At 48.1% G+C, this 14,920-nt stretch overlaps 1 protein-coding gene across 1 annotated transcript in view; it reads left to right on the forward strand.

The window, feature by feature from the left end:
- The window catches only part of SUDS3 (SDS3 homolog, SIN3A corepressor complex component), a 37,646-nt gene that overhangs the window by 4,132 nt on the left and 18,594 nt on the right, over nucleotides 1–14,920 (forward strand). Inside the window, exons 3-6 of the mRNA XM_005691457.3 lie at nucleotides 1,904–1,959; nucleotides 3,358–3,429; nucleotides 6,493–6,512; nucleotides 7,967–8,123. Of these exons, the coding sequence (XP_005691514.3) occupies nucleotides 1,904–1,959; nucleotides 3,358–3,429; nucleotides 6,493–6,512; nucleotides 7,967–8,123 (305 nt within the window). The remainder of the gene's footprint in view (nucleotides 1–1,903; nucleotides 1,960–3,357; nucleotides 3,430–6,492; nucleotides 6,513–7,966; nucleotides 8,124–14,920) is intronic.

The raw sequence follows: 14,920 nt of genomic DNA on the forward strand, positions 1-14,920 counted from the left end.
GGAGTGGGTAGTCTTTTCCTTGTCCAGGGGATCTTCCCAACCCACGGATCAAACCCAGGTCTCCTGCATTGCAGGCAGATTCTTTACCAGCTGAGCCACCAGGGAAGCCCAAGAATACTGGAATGTATAGGCTATCCCTTCTCCAGGGGATCTTCCTGACCCAGGAATCAAACTGGAATCTCCTAAACTGCAGGCAGATTCTTTACCAACTGAGCTATCAGCTGCTGCTAAGTCGCTTCAGTCGTGTCCGACTCTGTGCGACCCCATAGACGGCAGCCCACCAGGCTCCCCCGTCCCTGGGAGTCTCCAGGGAAGAACACTGGAGTGGGTTGCCATTTCCTTCTCCAGGGAAGCCCTCAAATTCTTTACCTTTAAACTAGATGATCTACATTCTTTTCGTTAGGGAATGTTTTCGTATGCAAATGTTTTGTGACCATCCTCTGCTTTCTGTTACCCTTTCAAGCTTTGGAATATAAAGGGGAAACTCAGCTAAATCTGTCCAGGGTTGAACGGAGAACGGCTTTAATAATCGATGTGATTTTTCTCACAACTTTAGCTGTGAAACTGTGCTGCTGGCTTTTTTTTTTTTTTTTTTTTCTTTCACTTGCCCTCTCTCCAGGCTTGTTACTGACTTACCTGGACCCATTTGAGGTGTATTTTTCCATACCTGTTTTCTTCCCTAATCTGAATTTTCTTATTGTTTACTTCTTGAATCTATTAATAGTCTCTTTTAAAGGCAGACTAAGGATTCAAAGGCGTCGTCTGTCACACTCTGTGGTGGACAATTTAAAACACTGGGTTCCAAATACTGGCTTTTTGTGTGCAGTTTACCTATCTCTTCCCACTTCTATTCTTAGCATGTTTAAATGAATATACCCCCTAATATTTGATGATGGTGAAAGTAATTTTGATTAAATTTAAAGCACTGAAAGTACATCAGAGTTCTCCCTAAAAGAATCTGGGCTTCCCCGTCATTCTCAGATTCTTATTCTTCCTCAGCCTATAGACAGATGGATTGTATTTGCATTGCTTATTTGAGCAGTCATAAGGCTATCCTTCCTGTTACCTGTTGGACGGTGTTCTTTTGGGTTGCAAGTCTTTTTTGTTCTCGTGAAATTGAGTGTGTTTTTCAGGTAGAAGCAAAAACATGGCTGAAATGTAATTTATGTGTGGCATTCACAGTTTGAGCAGATTTGCCAGGATGCACAGTTGCCTGTGATCCATTCAGTGCGAGGGGGGAGAAGTAACATGCCAAGTTCTTTTGCTTCCAGTGTGCTGTGTTCTTACCCTTCTGGGGCTGCAAATCTGCATTTTTACTTTTGTCACTGAATTGCTGTTATTTCTCAGATCATAAAAGAGTACTGTTTTTAAAAACGACATGAGGGCTTATTAACTTAGTGCTTACACAGCTGTGCTATCTATACAGAAAAATGTGGTTGGAGGCATAATCTTACTCCTTTTAGTTTATAATCTAATTTCAGAGTTGATATCAGAGCCGTGTTTAATGCTTTTTATGTTTTTGTGTGTATGTTACCCTTCTGAATCTTGAAGAAAATGGCATTACACTTTCAATTTTTCTTTATATTCTTGCTTAACACATTATTATTGTTATTTTTATTAAAATTTGTGTGTCTTCATATGTGGATTTTAGACTGATTCTCTAAAGATGAGAGAACACAGCATTACTTGCCTTTCAGGAACACAGAGGCCTTATCTCTTTCTGATCCCTTTAGCTGTGGGCATATTTTAAAACACCAGCAGGCTTTCATTTTCTCTCTCACTAAAGGACATTAATGACATTCCCATAAAAACCCAGGCAGTTTCTGTGTGCAGATTATTGTGGACTTGGGTATTGGTTGTTTTTGTCTCTGAGTGTGGCTTTTTTTTCTTTTCTTTTAAACAGGATGTATCAGGATAAACTGGCTTCTCTCAAGAGACAGTTGCAACAACTGCAGGAAGGTTGGTGTGGGATTTCATCCTTTTCTAAACATCCTTCCTAATATTACACACCTTTGAAATCTGTGTATTTCACTTCTCAGTGGGCGTGATTTAAAATTTGGTTTGGTTGATCTTAGCTGTCATTAAAGTGGCCATTTTCAGACTTTTTTGAAATCTCACTGAAGGCCTGCAGAGCAACTACTGAAAACCACCATGCCAAAAGCTGGCTGATTTTAGGAGAGATGCTTTTACCAAGAATAAATATAATTGTACTGTTCTTTCTAAACTAGATGCTAATGAGCTGTGGGTCATCCCCTGTTTGCTCTCTTTGTTTCATAAATGACAGGTGGGGTGCGCCTTCTTGAAGGCTGTTTGCTGCTAGAGGCAGTTTAGCACCGGGGGAAGAGCACAGGCTCTCAAGTCCTGTCATGAGTTTGAATCCCACCTTCACTACTTTCTAGAAACTTGACCTTGGGCACATCACTGTCTCCTCCTTAATTTATCTTCTGTTCTGTGAAATGAAGAACATGGAGGCAAGTGAGATTGTGTGTGAGGAGCAACCAGCTCATCCGGGTGCCCTGTGACAGCTCAGGGCCAGTGGTTGCAAACCTTGATCTCCCCTGCAGAGTGAAACGCACTCCTGTGACTTGTGATCGCGTGTCTCTGTTTTAGTTTTCCTTCCTGTGGGAAAGGAGGTGTTGCCAGAGAAAGAAATACGGCCCCCTCTAGCAGGTCTGTAAGGTGTGCTTGGCAGGGTTGAGTGAGGAATTGTGAAAAAGGTGCCATTAACGTATCCCACTGAAGCAGTCATCAGAAAGCAACTTCCCACACGAATTGGGACCCTCCTCATTGGCTGTTTCCGGGAAGAGCCACTTGATCAGGCTCTGTGCTGGAGTGTCTGTCACTAGCCATGTGTGGCTGCCTACATTTGACTAGATAAAATTAATAATTCAGCTCTTTGCTGGTACTAGCCCCATGTTCAACTGCCGTATGTGATTAGTGGCCCCATGTTCAACTGCCCCATGTGACTAGTGGTTCCATATAGCCTGTTTCCCCTGTTGCACAGTAAGTTCTACTGGATGGCCTCGACCTAGACCTTACCATGGGGGAAGGAGCTTCTTCAGTAGAGGGAGGCCCGTGGACCAAAGCTGCAGCATCGAATGATGAGGGTCCCTGGTGGGTGGCCGCTCCTTTCTTCGACTCCTCACTTGCTCAAGAGTCTTAAAACCACGATTAGGGTGATTTCTGCTGTGCGCCTTGCCCAGGAATCGAGATGGTTCTGTTCGTGGGTGCCTATTCACAGTGTGTTTTCCTCTAATATTTTTAAAACATTCACTGTCGGTGCTAGAAAATAATTTTAGGAACCAAAGTGTAGAGCAGTTTTATCTTCACAGTAACTATTTTATGAATCTCTATCAGGTACATTACAAGAATATCAGAAGAGGATGAAGAAGTTAGATCAGCAGTACAAAGAGAGGATACGAAATGCAGGTGAGGCTCTCTAAACTGGAAGTAAACCCAGTTAATCCAGATTTTCAGCAATTTGGACGTACTGTGGCCAGAAGAGCCATTCTCCAAAATGTGTCTCAGACATCCCATTGTGGGGTGAGTTTTGGGAGACTCCAAAGCTGCACTTCCGTAGAACTGTTCTTCTTTGCCACTGCATGGCCTGTAGTCGAGGTTGTTTTCGGAGGTGCCTTGCGGTCAGGCTCCCTCCATCATGCCCCCAGAGTGGTCGTGTGCGGTTTTTCATACATCTGTGTAGTTGGCTTAGCAGATGACAGAGGAGCTGATGTGGAAAAGGGTTGTTGGCCACTTCACTCCATTTTTAAGTTTGCTGCTTCTGGTCTTTTCTTCCAAGAAGACAGGGTACCCTCATGTCATTCCCCTCAAGTATGGTATCAGAAGCATTTAGAGGGAAAGGCTGTGTTTTGGTCTGTTGTGCATAGGAACTGTGTTCCTTCAACACACGTGTTGAGCCTATGCTCCATCCCTGCTCTTTGAGGACATACAGCCATGAAATGCCTTGTCCTTGACTTTAGGAAACTCACCATTTCTTTGGTAGAAGATCTTAAAAAACATATCCAGGTTAAGGAACATCGTGACTCAGAATCACACGAAAAGTAAGATGTGATCAATGTTGAAATAGCGTGTAAACACTATTCACAGATCCCTGTGCTTATGGGAAATCTTCTATAAGTGGTGATTCTTGAAGCTCCTTGGCCGGCATTTTCTGGGCCAGTATGGTGCTTGTTCCTGCAGAGGTGAAACTTGCGCCTGGTTCCAAAAGGAGGTCTGGACCCCACTCCTCGAGTTGCTGTTCTCTTGCTGTCTGAGCCATTGACTTTCCAGCTTTCTATGGATAAAGGCCTTCTTTCCTTCAGTGAGCAGGTGTCCATGTGCACCAAGGCACAGCAAAGGAGCTGCAGGGTGTGGGGGATGCAGGAAAAGTGGGGGATAGAGCCTCCGTGGTGACCCAGCTCCGCTCCCGCTCCACTGCCACCCCCTCATTCTAAATTCCTGAGGTGTCTCCTCAGGGCATTTTTCCTGGAGCCTTCTTCCTGGAGTCCCTTTTTAGCAGGGAAAGGAGGTAGCACGTCAGAGGCCGAGGTTCCAGGTTGAGGGCTTCCTCCCAGCCCTTAAGGGCCTAAACCTCTAAGCGACTGTTTACCCTTGGAGCCTCCGTTTCCCCATCTGGAGAGAGGAATACTAACGTCTCATGGAATTGGTTTGAGATGCAAGGAGGGAAAGAAAATTGATGTGAGCCTCTTCTCTTAAGTGAGGACTCTAGGTTGAGTGTTGATTTCTCTCTCTTTTTTTTTAAGTTACTCATTTAAAAATTTTAATTTATTTATATTTTTATCTCTCTTTTCTTTGGCTGCACTGGGTCTTGTTGCCTTGCTCGGGCTTTCTGCAGTTGCTGTGAGTCGGAGCTACTCTTCAGTGTGGTGCTCGGGCTTCTCACTGTGGGGGCTTCTCTTGTAGTTTAGCTCAGGCTCTAAGGTGCACGGGCTTCAGTAGTTGCAGCACCCAGGCTCACTAGTTGTGGCGCATGGGCTGAGTTGCTCCATGGCATGTGGAATCTTCCTGGACCAGGGACTGAACCCGTGTCCCCTGCCTTGGCAGGCATGTTGTTATTCACTGCCACCAAGGAAGTTTTACTTAATTCTATTCTCAATCTTCTGGGTTCTTTCATCAGCACCCCCTACCCCCACACCCATCCCCAGGTGAAAATGTAGAAGAGCTCCTGAATCATTCGCATCTTGAGCTTTAAAAAGCACATTTCCTGCAGTGCTAATCCACTTGTTTTTGTTGCGTCTGGTGTCTGGCTGCTTTGAAACATCCACCACCAGCTCTGAGTGCTAATTGTCGCTTGGCTTGTTGGTGCAGGTGTGATGTCTCGGAATGGCGCAGACCTCACACGTCTGGCCCGTTCACACGGTGCGAGTGCAGCAATCGTAGGAGTGAGTATGTGGGGCTGGGTGCACCGGGGCTCATGTGCGCCTTGCTTCCTGGTGCCGCCGGGATGGCAGCTTCTAAGGGTTAGAAAATTGCGATTGGCTTGTCTGTTTCCTCAGTTAATTTTCTCATTCAGCAATTGTTGGTTGACGTTGGAGTCTTCATCCCAAGTTACTGAGGCTGTCAGTTTTGTGTGACTGTGCATATGTGCTCCTCTGTGGGTGGATGAATCGGTGGGACTGGTTGGGGTTGCACAGAAGACCCTGTCAGATGGGATCAGCATCCCCTGGAGGTGTTATGCCCCCAACAGTCTTTGTGGACCATTCGCAGCAGCTCTGCTGTCACCCAGAAAAGATGAGAAGCCACGGACTTACTTTGTTCTAGCTGCTGGGTTCGCAGAGGCCTTGTAGTCTAGGGGTGGGGGAGCTGCTGGGTTAACAGCCACTACTCTCCTGGCACACAGTGGGTGCTAAATAGTTGGTAATCCTGTGAGTGGACGCTCTGAGAGGGCCTTGGCGGGTGACGGGGCCTCGGAAGAGGCCCTGCTGAGGGGGCTGCAGTAGATCTAAGACTTGGAGTTGTGGTTAGAGCCTGGAGGGTGTTGTGGGTGGAGGCCTGGGTGTGACCAGAGGCTGGGTGGCCTGTGGCCAGAGCCCCAGGAGGCCTGGGGGCCTCTGCCCTCTGTCTGCTCGGGGAATGTCCTTCCTCACCACAGAGAGCCCTGCGCACGAGGCTTTAAAAACATCCACATTGCCTCTGCTTCTGGACTAACTGAGTTGTTTCTTCTGTCCCTTAGGACTGTTGAGGGTGTGTGCTCAGTGAAAGAAGGGCTAACTTTACTTTTGCTTTGCCAGGGTAGCTTGGTTGCTGCTGCCCCCTTTTGCCCTTGGGCAGAGCTGCCAGAGCGGATTCTGTTCAGGGCCAGATTTTAACTAGTCCTGCCTCTTCACGTAGCCACACTTTACTGATGGAAACATGTACTCTGTGTAACGGTGCTCTCAGAAAGCAATTACTGCTTCTAAATGAATCCTAACGTCACTCTCTAGAAAGGTGGTACAGCTTCGCGAATCTAATTGCATGTTTTCTCTCTTTCAGAGCTCTTCCTCCAGCTGGAAGTAAGTACCACGGGTCTTCTGGGCTTGCAGTATCTTTGTCAGGGTGGGATCTTGCTCTCCCAACCCAGTGGCCTTTCCTTCATCACCACATAGACATAGGGAATCCCCGCTGGAAGCCTCAACTAGGGTTCTGTTTGACTAAAGGACATTTGGTCTCAGCTCAGAAATTCTGTTTGTTGGTTGGGCAGCCTGTGCTTATCCCAGGGGCTTGACAGATGGATACTCACCCCTCACTGCTTTCTTGTTGACTCTCATCTCACATTACGGCCGTTTGGGGGTACATGGTAAAAAACTCACTTGCCAGTGCAGAAAACATATAAGAGATGCACATTTGATCCCTGGGTCAGGAAGATCCCCTGGAGGAGGGCATGGCAACCCACTTTAGTATTCTTGCCTGGAGAATCCCATGGACAGAGGAGCCTGCTGGGCTGTGGTCCATGGGGTCGCAAAGAGTCGGACCTGGCTGAAGCAAATTAGCACACATGCACGCACTGAATTACAATGGCCTAATAGTTGGTTATATTGGTCCTCAAAGCAGCCAGGTCTCTGAATCAGCTCAGTTTCATCCTTTTGAAACTCTGGATGGGAGGGAAAGACTGATTAAGATCTTCGACTGAGCAGATGCCTGAGTGCTGGTTCCATGTGAGGTGCAGACCAACAGGCAGTGATGAGGGCCAAATCTTGGGTAATGTGCTGGCTCCTAAGGGGCCAGTGTGTGTGTGGCGAAGCGGGAGGGTGGGGGAGTGGTCATGGTTTCTCACAGCTACGTTATTGGAGACTGAAGTCAGCACAAACACGCATAGTCATGGCCCAGAGGGTCACATGACCCACAGCCATACCCACGAGGAGTCCCCTTGTTCTTCACTTCAGGAAATGATGAGATTTGGAAAATGGATGCTTATGCATTTTTTTTTACTTAGTATAATTTCACTGTTTGAGTGTCTCTCTGGGTTCAGGCACCTAATAAGTGATCTTGTCCTCTTGTTGGTCTTTATCTTACTGCTGGATCTAACCTTACTGTACGCATCAAAAAATAGGGCAACTCAGGCTGTCTTGGTATCTTATAACTCATCTTGAATATAGGTATTTCATCTGGAATATACTATTTTCCTTCAAAGTTGTATCTTCAAAAGGGTTTATTTACTGTTTTTGAGAAACTTAGGTTTTGTTTCCACATACAAGCCCCAAAGTATAAGATGTGGAAGAGAGGAAAATACCTGATTACAAGTGAGGGATTCACATAAAAACCAGAAGTTATGTGGTTCAGTTTCATGCATGCATTGGGAAGCTTGCTCCTAGACACCCTGTTACTGCTCATTGGTGTGTGACTGCTGCTGTCTCTCTTACTTCTAGAAAAGGTATTTTCTTGGTGCTTACGCACAGAACAAGGCTTTGTGTTCAGACCCTGGCTCCCAGGGTTATATAGCCACAATCTATGTTTCTCTTTTGCTTAGACGGAACAAGTGGAAAGAAATTACATCAAAGAAAAGAAGGCGGCAGTGAAAGAATTTGAAGACAAGAAGGTTGAGTTGAAAGAGAACTTAATTGCTGAGCTAGAGGAAAAGAAGAAAATGATCGAAAATGAAAAGCTAACGATGGAACTGACTGGAGGTACGAAAGCACCACAGAACAGGATCCAGGGAAATTTGAGGGGGTCTTTGAGGGAGGAAGGCACTCCAGTGCTGACTCCTGTCAGTTCCTCATCATCAGAGCAGAGTGAGCTGAAAGAGGGGTGGGGGGACAGTCTTTGACATGGCAGGTCATAGTTATAGCTCTGTTTTGTATTGACTGTGTGACTTTAGTCAAGCCACTTAACCTCTCTGAGCCTATTTTCCCCTCTATAAAATGAGGCTGATCATACCTTATTCCACAAAACTGATTAGAAATATGAGTGCCTAGTACAGGACCCTGTACATAACAGGTGTTGGTAAATTAAATGGTAGACCTTTATCAGTGACTGCAGCATCGGGCTTCTGCTTTATTTAACAAAATTCCTGGGTCAGCTGTCATTCCAGTCTTGCTTATCTTCACGAATTACTTGCCCAAGTTCCGCTCTGCTGGTGGAAATCCCTCTTTTTTTTTTTTTTTTTTTTGGTGGGGGAGGGTCTACCTTTGTTATGGAAAAAGCATTGTCTTAACTTTGCCCTGACTGTGAGAACAGAGGCTTTGGCTATATCATCTGTGCTGTTGCTTCACCGCAGGTGTTACTGTGAACATTTCAGCAGGGGTAGCTAAACTGAGTTGTTCTCCTGTGAAGCTAGTAAAGTTACGTTAGACTTGGAGCCAGTCGCTCCCTGGCCTTCTAGGATTCAGTCGTCTGCATATGGGGACTCGGCAGGTTTGAGGGAGAAGCAATATGGGCTGCTTTTTCTGTTGCCATATGTAGACCAATGACTCTGAGAAGGATACAGGATGGGAATTGGCTTGAACTAGCTGTTTTGGAACTTGGCAAAATTTCCACCAGCAAATACTGAAGGCACGTCAGTGGTGAGTTTGTCACTTGGATTTGTAAATGGCATGCCTTCTGCGCAGCCCCAGATTTACTCTTATAATCGTGTTCAGAAGGTCCTGGGGCTCTGGCATGTCTCATTTTTGTTGAATGCTCCAGAAAGACCTTGTTTTATGTAAGTCCTCGGGGCTGACTTTGAAGCTAGAAGTAACAGTTTAGAGCTTTATTTCCCCTTTGGTATTTCTGGTGCTGTTAGCCAACCTGGCCCTCCCCCTGACATGGACTTCTAGCGCCAGTGCCCACGACACACCAGTGATATGTGGTTGTGTCTAAAGTAGGGGTCTGACTCTTGAAAAATCTCTCTTCTGATACCTTCCTTTTTGAAGGACTTGGCAAAAGGAATGAATTCCTTGAAGACCACTGACTGCAACTCAGAAATATGTCTTGGTGAGAATGAATGCTATATAAAATAGCATCTTCAGAACAGCACCGTCTTGGTCTTGTTGAGGCGCTTTTTTGATTAAACTGAGAGCGCAGTGGCGCCTTGTCCGGTCCCAGTCTGCGTGGCTGTATTCTGACCTGCACACCCTCTTCTCCAATGTGGCTCCGGCGGCATTGACGCCTCATCGATCCCCGCTAGAGCCACCAGATGCTCGGAGCCTTCATTAGGCGAGTGGGAAACATTGTCCGTTTACAGCCTCTCCCTTTCCATCTGTGGGGAAGGCTGTCAGCCCCTCACCTGTGATTTGGCATCCTAAATATTGACAGGCAATAGTCATTGGTGAGCCAGGCTGTTTTACAGCCGGAATTTTAACAGGGACAGGAGACATCCTCAGTGACTTAAGAGGCCGAGCCTGCCAGGGTAGAAAAGACAAATAAATGCAGGGAAATCATTTATGACGCAGTAAAATAGACTATAGGAGTGCTTACAGCCTGCCATGGTCATTAAAGGTGCTGATGTCCTTCCTCAAGCCGTTTGGTACCCTTGGCATGGAAAGCGCTGCCAAGGTAATGATGGACTATCTGAAGGGAAGGCACTGGAGCTAGAAGGGTAACGAGCGTTTCCACAGATGGTGCTGCCATGGTGTCGGCTTAAAGGCCTGCTGCCTTCCTCTTGCTGAGTGACTGATTTTACCTCTGTGGATTGATGCCCAGTATCAGTGCTGCCTAGCTCTGCCCAGAAAAGATGCTTCTTAAAATTTCCTTTTCTGGTTCAACGTGAAGATCTCTTGAAAAACAAAATGGAGTGTGGGTCCGATGAGAAACTCAAACCAGATAACCCGTTGGAAAACAGGCGTTCCTGGTGAAGTGCTCTATCTGAGCAGGACTTCAGCCTTTACAGCCCTCTGTGGGAAATGGTGGGACATTCTCTAGGCTGTGTGAACCACTGGTGGAGACTTCGGGACAGCTGGGTTGTTCAGGCAGGAAGGTGTACTGTCGTAAAGAAACTGGGATGTGAGCCGCGATTCCCTCACCTTGAGTGTGGATGTGAGTCACCTGTGGTCTTGGTAAAATGCAGATTCTGATTCGGGGGTTCTGCAGTGGAGCCAGTGATCTGCATTTCTGACCACCTCTTCAGGGCCTATGATGCTGCTGGTCAGACCACACTTGAAGGAGTGAGATTATAGATAGAATCACCCAAGTGTGAGTTTTCTCTGCAGTTGAGACCAAAGTTATAAGTAACTGTGATAATTAATGAGACCTTCATGAGCTTGAATATGTGTGGGGGCTTTATCTTTCTTCGTTTCTGTGTCCCATTCCTACCTTAGGCCAGCCGTCTTTTCTCCTGCCTGCTGACAGCCCACTAACCACCACTTCATCTTCTTTTTTAAGTGCGTGCCTCACCAGGGGCGTCTTCCAACCAACCTGCAGGCCCCTGTGGAAGATATTCATGACCTCAGTAAAGCCTGTGAGGTTCCTTGGAAGATAGTGGATTCATGGCGAGAGCCATGAGTAATGATAACATCAAATAGGAGCTCTGAGTACTTACCTCGAGCTAGGTGTTCGAGAGCTGCCACTGAAGGCTGACAGGAGTGGATGAACCCCAGCCCTGCCTTGGACTTGCTTCTGTGGTGGGGTTTTGTTGTTTGGGAGGGAGCTGATAGAACCCGCTGTGGAGGTCTGATGTGGAGATGGTGCGATGTGCCCCTGGGAGGCTGGCACACAGAGCAGGCACTGAGGGCCGGTGAAACTGGAACCTCATTCAGCCCCTGCGACTCCTTCAACTTGACTTAGGAGGGCAGGCGCGTGGGAATGGAGCCCTTTGCTCCAAGCGTCCCAGTGAGATGATTCTCCGACTCCAGGCATGTTCTGTTAACCACCACGTGATGCTGACTCCAGAAGCCCTCCAAACTCCTGTGGCACTGAGTGCGTCACAGAATGAGCTGCCCGGAAGGCCTGTGTCCTCAAGGAGCCCGTGTTCTCATAGTTACAGGACTGACGTGGTTCCGAGCCTTCCTCAGTGTGAGGTGGTTCTGACAGAGGAGTGTCCTAAATGAAGGTAAAGATGTGTCAGGCTGGTTTCTAGTGGCAAGGAAGCTTTACAAAACACGTGTGGTTGTAGTGATGCAGGAGGGGGTTCACACCACACAGACCAGATGCCGGTGAGCAGGGACCCTTGGAAGTCAGAAGAGACTCCAAACAAATGGCATGGGGGAGAGGATGGAAGAGGGAACCTGGATTTGGGGTGGGGCGGGCTCGTCCCCCATCGTTCTTTTCTGATGCTGCCATTGTGGAATCCAAGCATTGTGGGGTCCTGATGGGTTCACCCTTGAAGTGCGACCTCTGTATTGTGGGCTGCTGGCCTAACGGAGATCAGTCCCCTCATTCCTACCCAGTTTGGCTACGAAAGACCTGACCTTGATTTTCACCCCCTCACCCGTCTCTTACAGGCACCCATTTATAGTCACCATGCAGCCTTGGTTTGTGACGTTGCCAGTAGAAAGGGGTGCCTGGGGTTTGCCCCAGGCCTGCAGTCTGGCCCCTGGTTTGGGGGTAACTGCCCACCTGCCACAGTGTTGACCCTGCCGTGGCTTTTCCATCGGAGACGATGCTGTTTCCTGCTCGAGTGTCTTCTCCAGGGTGGCCACACTTTTGAAGTCTGAGTTTCAGTCCCAGAAGTTTGTCTTTTGTCAGAGCATTTGGGACCCCTGGTTAAACCCAGGAGACTGATGTAAACCCAGCCTGTTGATTCTGGTGAGAGCTATAATTTCCAGATCAGCTCAGACCCAGGTGGCCAGCACCTCTCATCTTTCTATGAAAGATCGTCTGTGGAAGCCAACCATGCAAACCTTGCTGGGACTGGGGCAAAGTGAGTTAAGTAAACAGTCTTACTGTGTTGCCCTTCCCCTTGAATTACATCCTCCACCTGGACCCTGGGCCAGGACAACTTCCTGCTCACTCACTCTCGTAGACAGTGGTGGGGACATGCTAATTGATTTCAGAGATTTCCTCAGAGCACCTTCCTTATGCTGAAGTAGTCTTGGGTAAATTCATTAGGCTAATGCCATGACTAGGCCAGTGAAATGGATTGATTTTTACCATTGCAGAGGAGAATTCGATTGTTTTCTTATCTGTGAGTGATTGGGTGCAGTGATTTTTTGCTGAGTTGTTTGGCTTTGAATGGACCAGCTTATTCCCAGATCTTCTCAGCTCTCCTGCTCCCTGCTTGTTTCCATCATGTATCTCCTGCCCCTGGAGGGCAGGGCACACTTGGCTGGAGTCTTGGTGCCTTATCTCTGGTGTGCTTTCATCTTCCGGATTAGGTCTAAATGTTGTAAAGCCTCACGGTTGACAGCAGTTGGCTTCAAGTTTGTAACTTCTATTGCAGCTGTTTGTGCCATGACTTCTCAGAAAGATCTTTGTATGGTTTTTATCCTGGCTGAGAGCTCGATGATAAAAACTGGCATTGACTGAACTCGAGTTACGCCAGGCACCATGTTGAGGGCTTTACACCTGTCGCCATGTAATCCTCACAGCACCCTGTGAGGGGAGCGTTACCGGTACGTACATTTTATAGATGAGGAAACTTGAGGTGCAAGAGCATTTATTTACTCAGCCTGCCTGACACGCCACACACTGCCACGGGGATTCCCACCCACGCAACCAGTAAGAAACCGGGAGGGTGGCGTCTCAGCACAGGGGAAGAGAGGTCTCTTAGGGAGACGGCCTCTCATTCTCCCCCGTTATATCCTCTCGGGCCTTGCGCGTTGCCGTGGTGGACAGGCCACGTCGAGTTCTGTCAGGCTGTCCTGTCAGCTGTTCATGTAGGTGACAGTCACAAATGAACTGGCCCTCAGCCTCAGACTTGACTTCATCTAGTTGTTCTGTGGGAAATCCTGTGCAGCCAGCCCCTGCTGTGTGCCGGAAGTGTGCTCGGCCTTGGGGTGGAGTTCGTGTGTCTGCTGGGGGAGCGACCAGGAGCTTGGTGGAGGGGCTCATACAGATGCTCTGGTTGCTGGGAAGAAGGCAGGACTTCTCAGAAGCCGTAACAGCAGGGGGAGTGTTGAGCTGGCTCTCGGAGGTTGCTGTGTGTAGGAGTTGCCTGGCAGAAAAGAGGCGGCTGGGCAAGGGACGGCCCGCAGTGGCTGAAGGCATAAACAGGGCAGTGCCTGTGGGTGACAGAAGAGTTGAAAAGCTCGCGCAGAGACTCTGTGCAGGGAGGAGAAGGGACAGAGACCAGAAGGGAGAAGTGAGTGAAGTCGCTCAGTCATGTCCAACTCTTTGTGACCCCATGGACTGTAGCCTACCAGGCTCCTCAGTCCATGGAGTTTTTCAGGCAAGAGTACTGGAGTGGGTTGCCATTTCCTTCTCCAGGGGATCTTCCCGACCCAGGGATTGAGCCCAGGTCTCTTGCATTGCAGGCAGACGCTTTACCATCTGAGCCACCAGGGAAGCCGGCATGGCCTTTATTCTGTAGCTAAAGCAAGGCATCGATATGTTTCCTGAGAAGAGTGATGTGATGAGTGATCTGATCTGTGTCTGAGGAAGAGCCCTTTGACAGAGGTGAGGGTATGATAAGAGGGTGGAGTTGAGAGGTAGTGAAAAGGCAGCATGTGTGAGTGCTAAGTTGCTTTAGTTGTGTCTGACTCTTTGCGACCCCACGGACGGTAGCCCGCCAGGCTCCTCTGTCTGTGGGATTCTCCAAGCAAGAATAGTGGAGTGGGTTGCCACGCCCTCTTCCAGGGGATCTTCCCAACCTAGGGATCGAACCCGCATCACTTAAGTCTCCTGCATTGGCAGGTGGATTCTTTACCACTAGTGCCCCGTGGGAAGTCCAGTGAAAGGGCAGAACTGCCATTATCTGAGGGATCTGATGTGTAAGTGAAGAAAGTCACAGATGACAGTTGGCTCTGACTAGGGAGGGTGGGTGGTGGAGGAGATGGTCTTGGGGGTGAATCACAGGGAAGAAGTGGTTCACTCGGAACCTGGAGAAGAATGTGTGGCGGTGTAGGGTGCTGTGCGGCAGGGTGGGTGGAGCTGGAGCGAGAACTGACAAGACCTCAGAGCTCACTTGCATCTAAGAAGCAGGCCAGCAAAACGGAGGCCAAGGATGGAAACCAGAAGAGAAGAAGGGACCTTGGGGAGAGGTTGTGTATGAGGGGAGGTGGCCACAGTGACAGCCAGTCGAGAGAAGTCAAGGAGGAGGAAACTAGACCTTTACCAGGAGCCTTCAGGGTATATCAGTCTGGATAGTCGGGTAGTTAGAAAAGGTGGTAAAATAAAATAATAAGAGTTCAGGTTTGTAAATCTCATGTAAAAATGTTGAGACTGAGGCTAGAGGCCTCTCAAGAGCCTATTACACCACTGGGCTTTGGTTCACTCACTGTCTGTGGGAAGGGCAGGAATTAATGGAGACAACCCAGAAATTCCTTCCAATCCTAAGCACCTACTGCTCTGTGGCCTCTTGATTGGAGAGAGGCGGAAGAGGGAAAACGCCTAGTTTCCAGGGAGTCAGAGC

Source organism: Capra hircus, chromosome 17 (genome assembly GCF_001704415.2).
Source record: "Capra hircus breed San Clemente chromosome 17, ASM170441v1, whole genome shotgun sequence".
Classification (NCBI taxonomy): Eukaryota; Metazoa; Chordata; class Mammalia; order Artiodactyla; family Bovidae; genus Capra; species Capra hircus.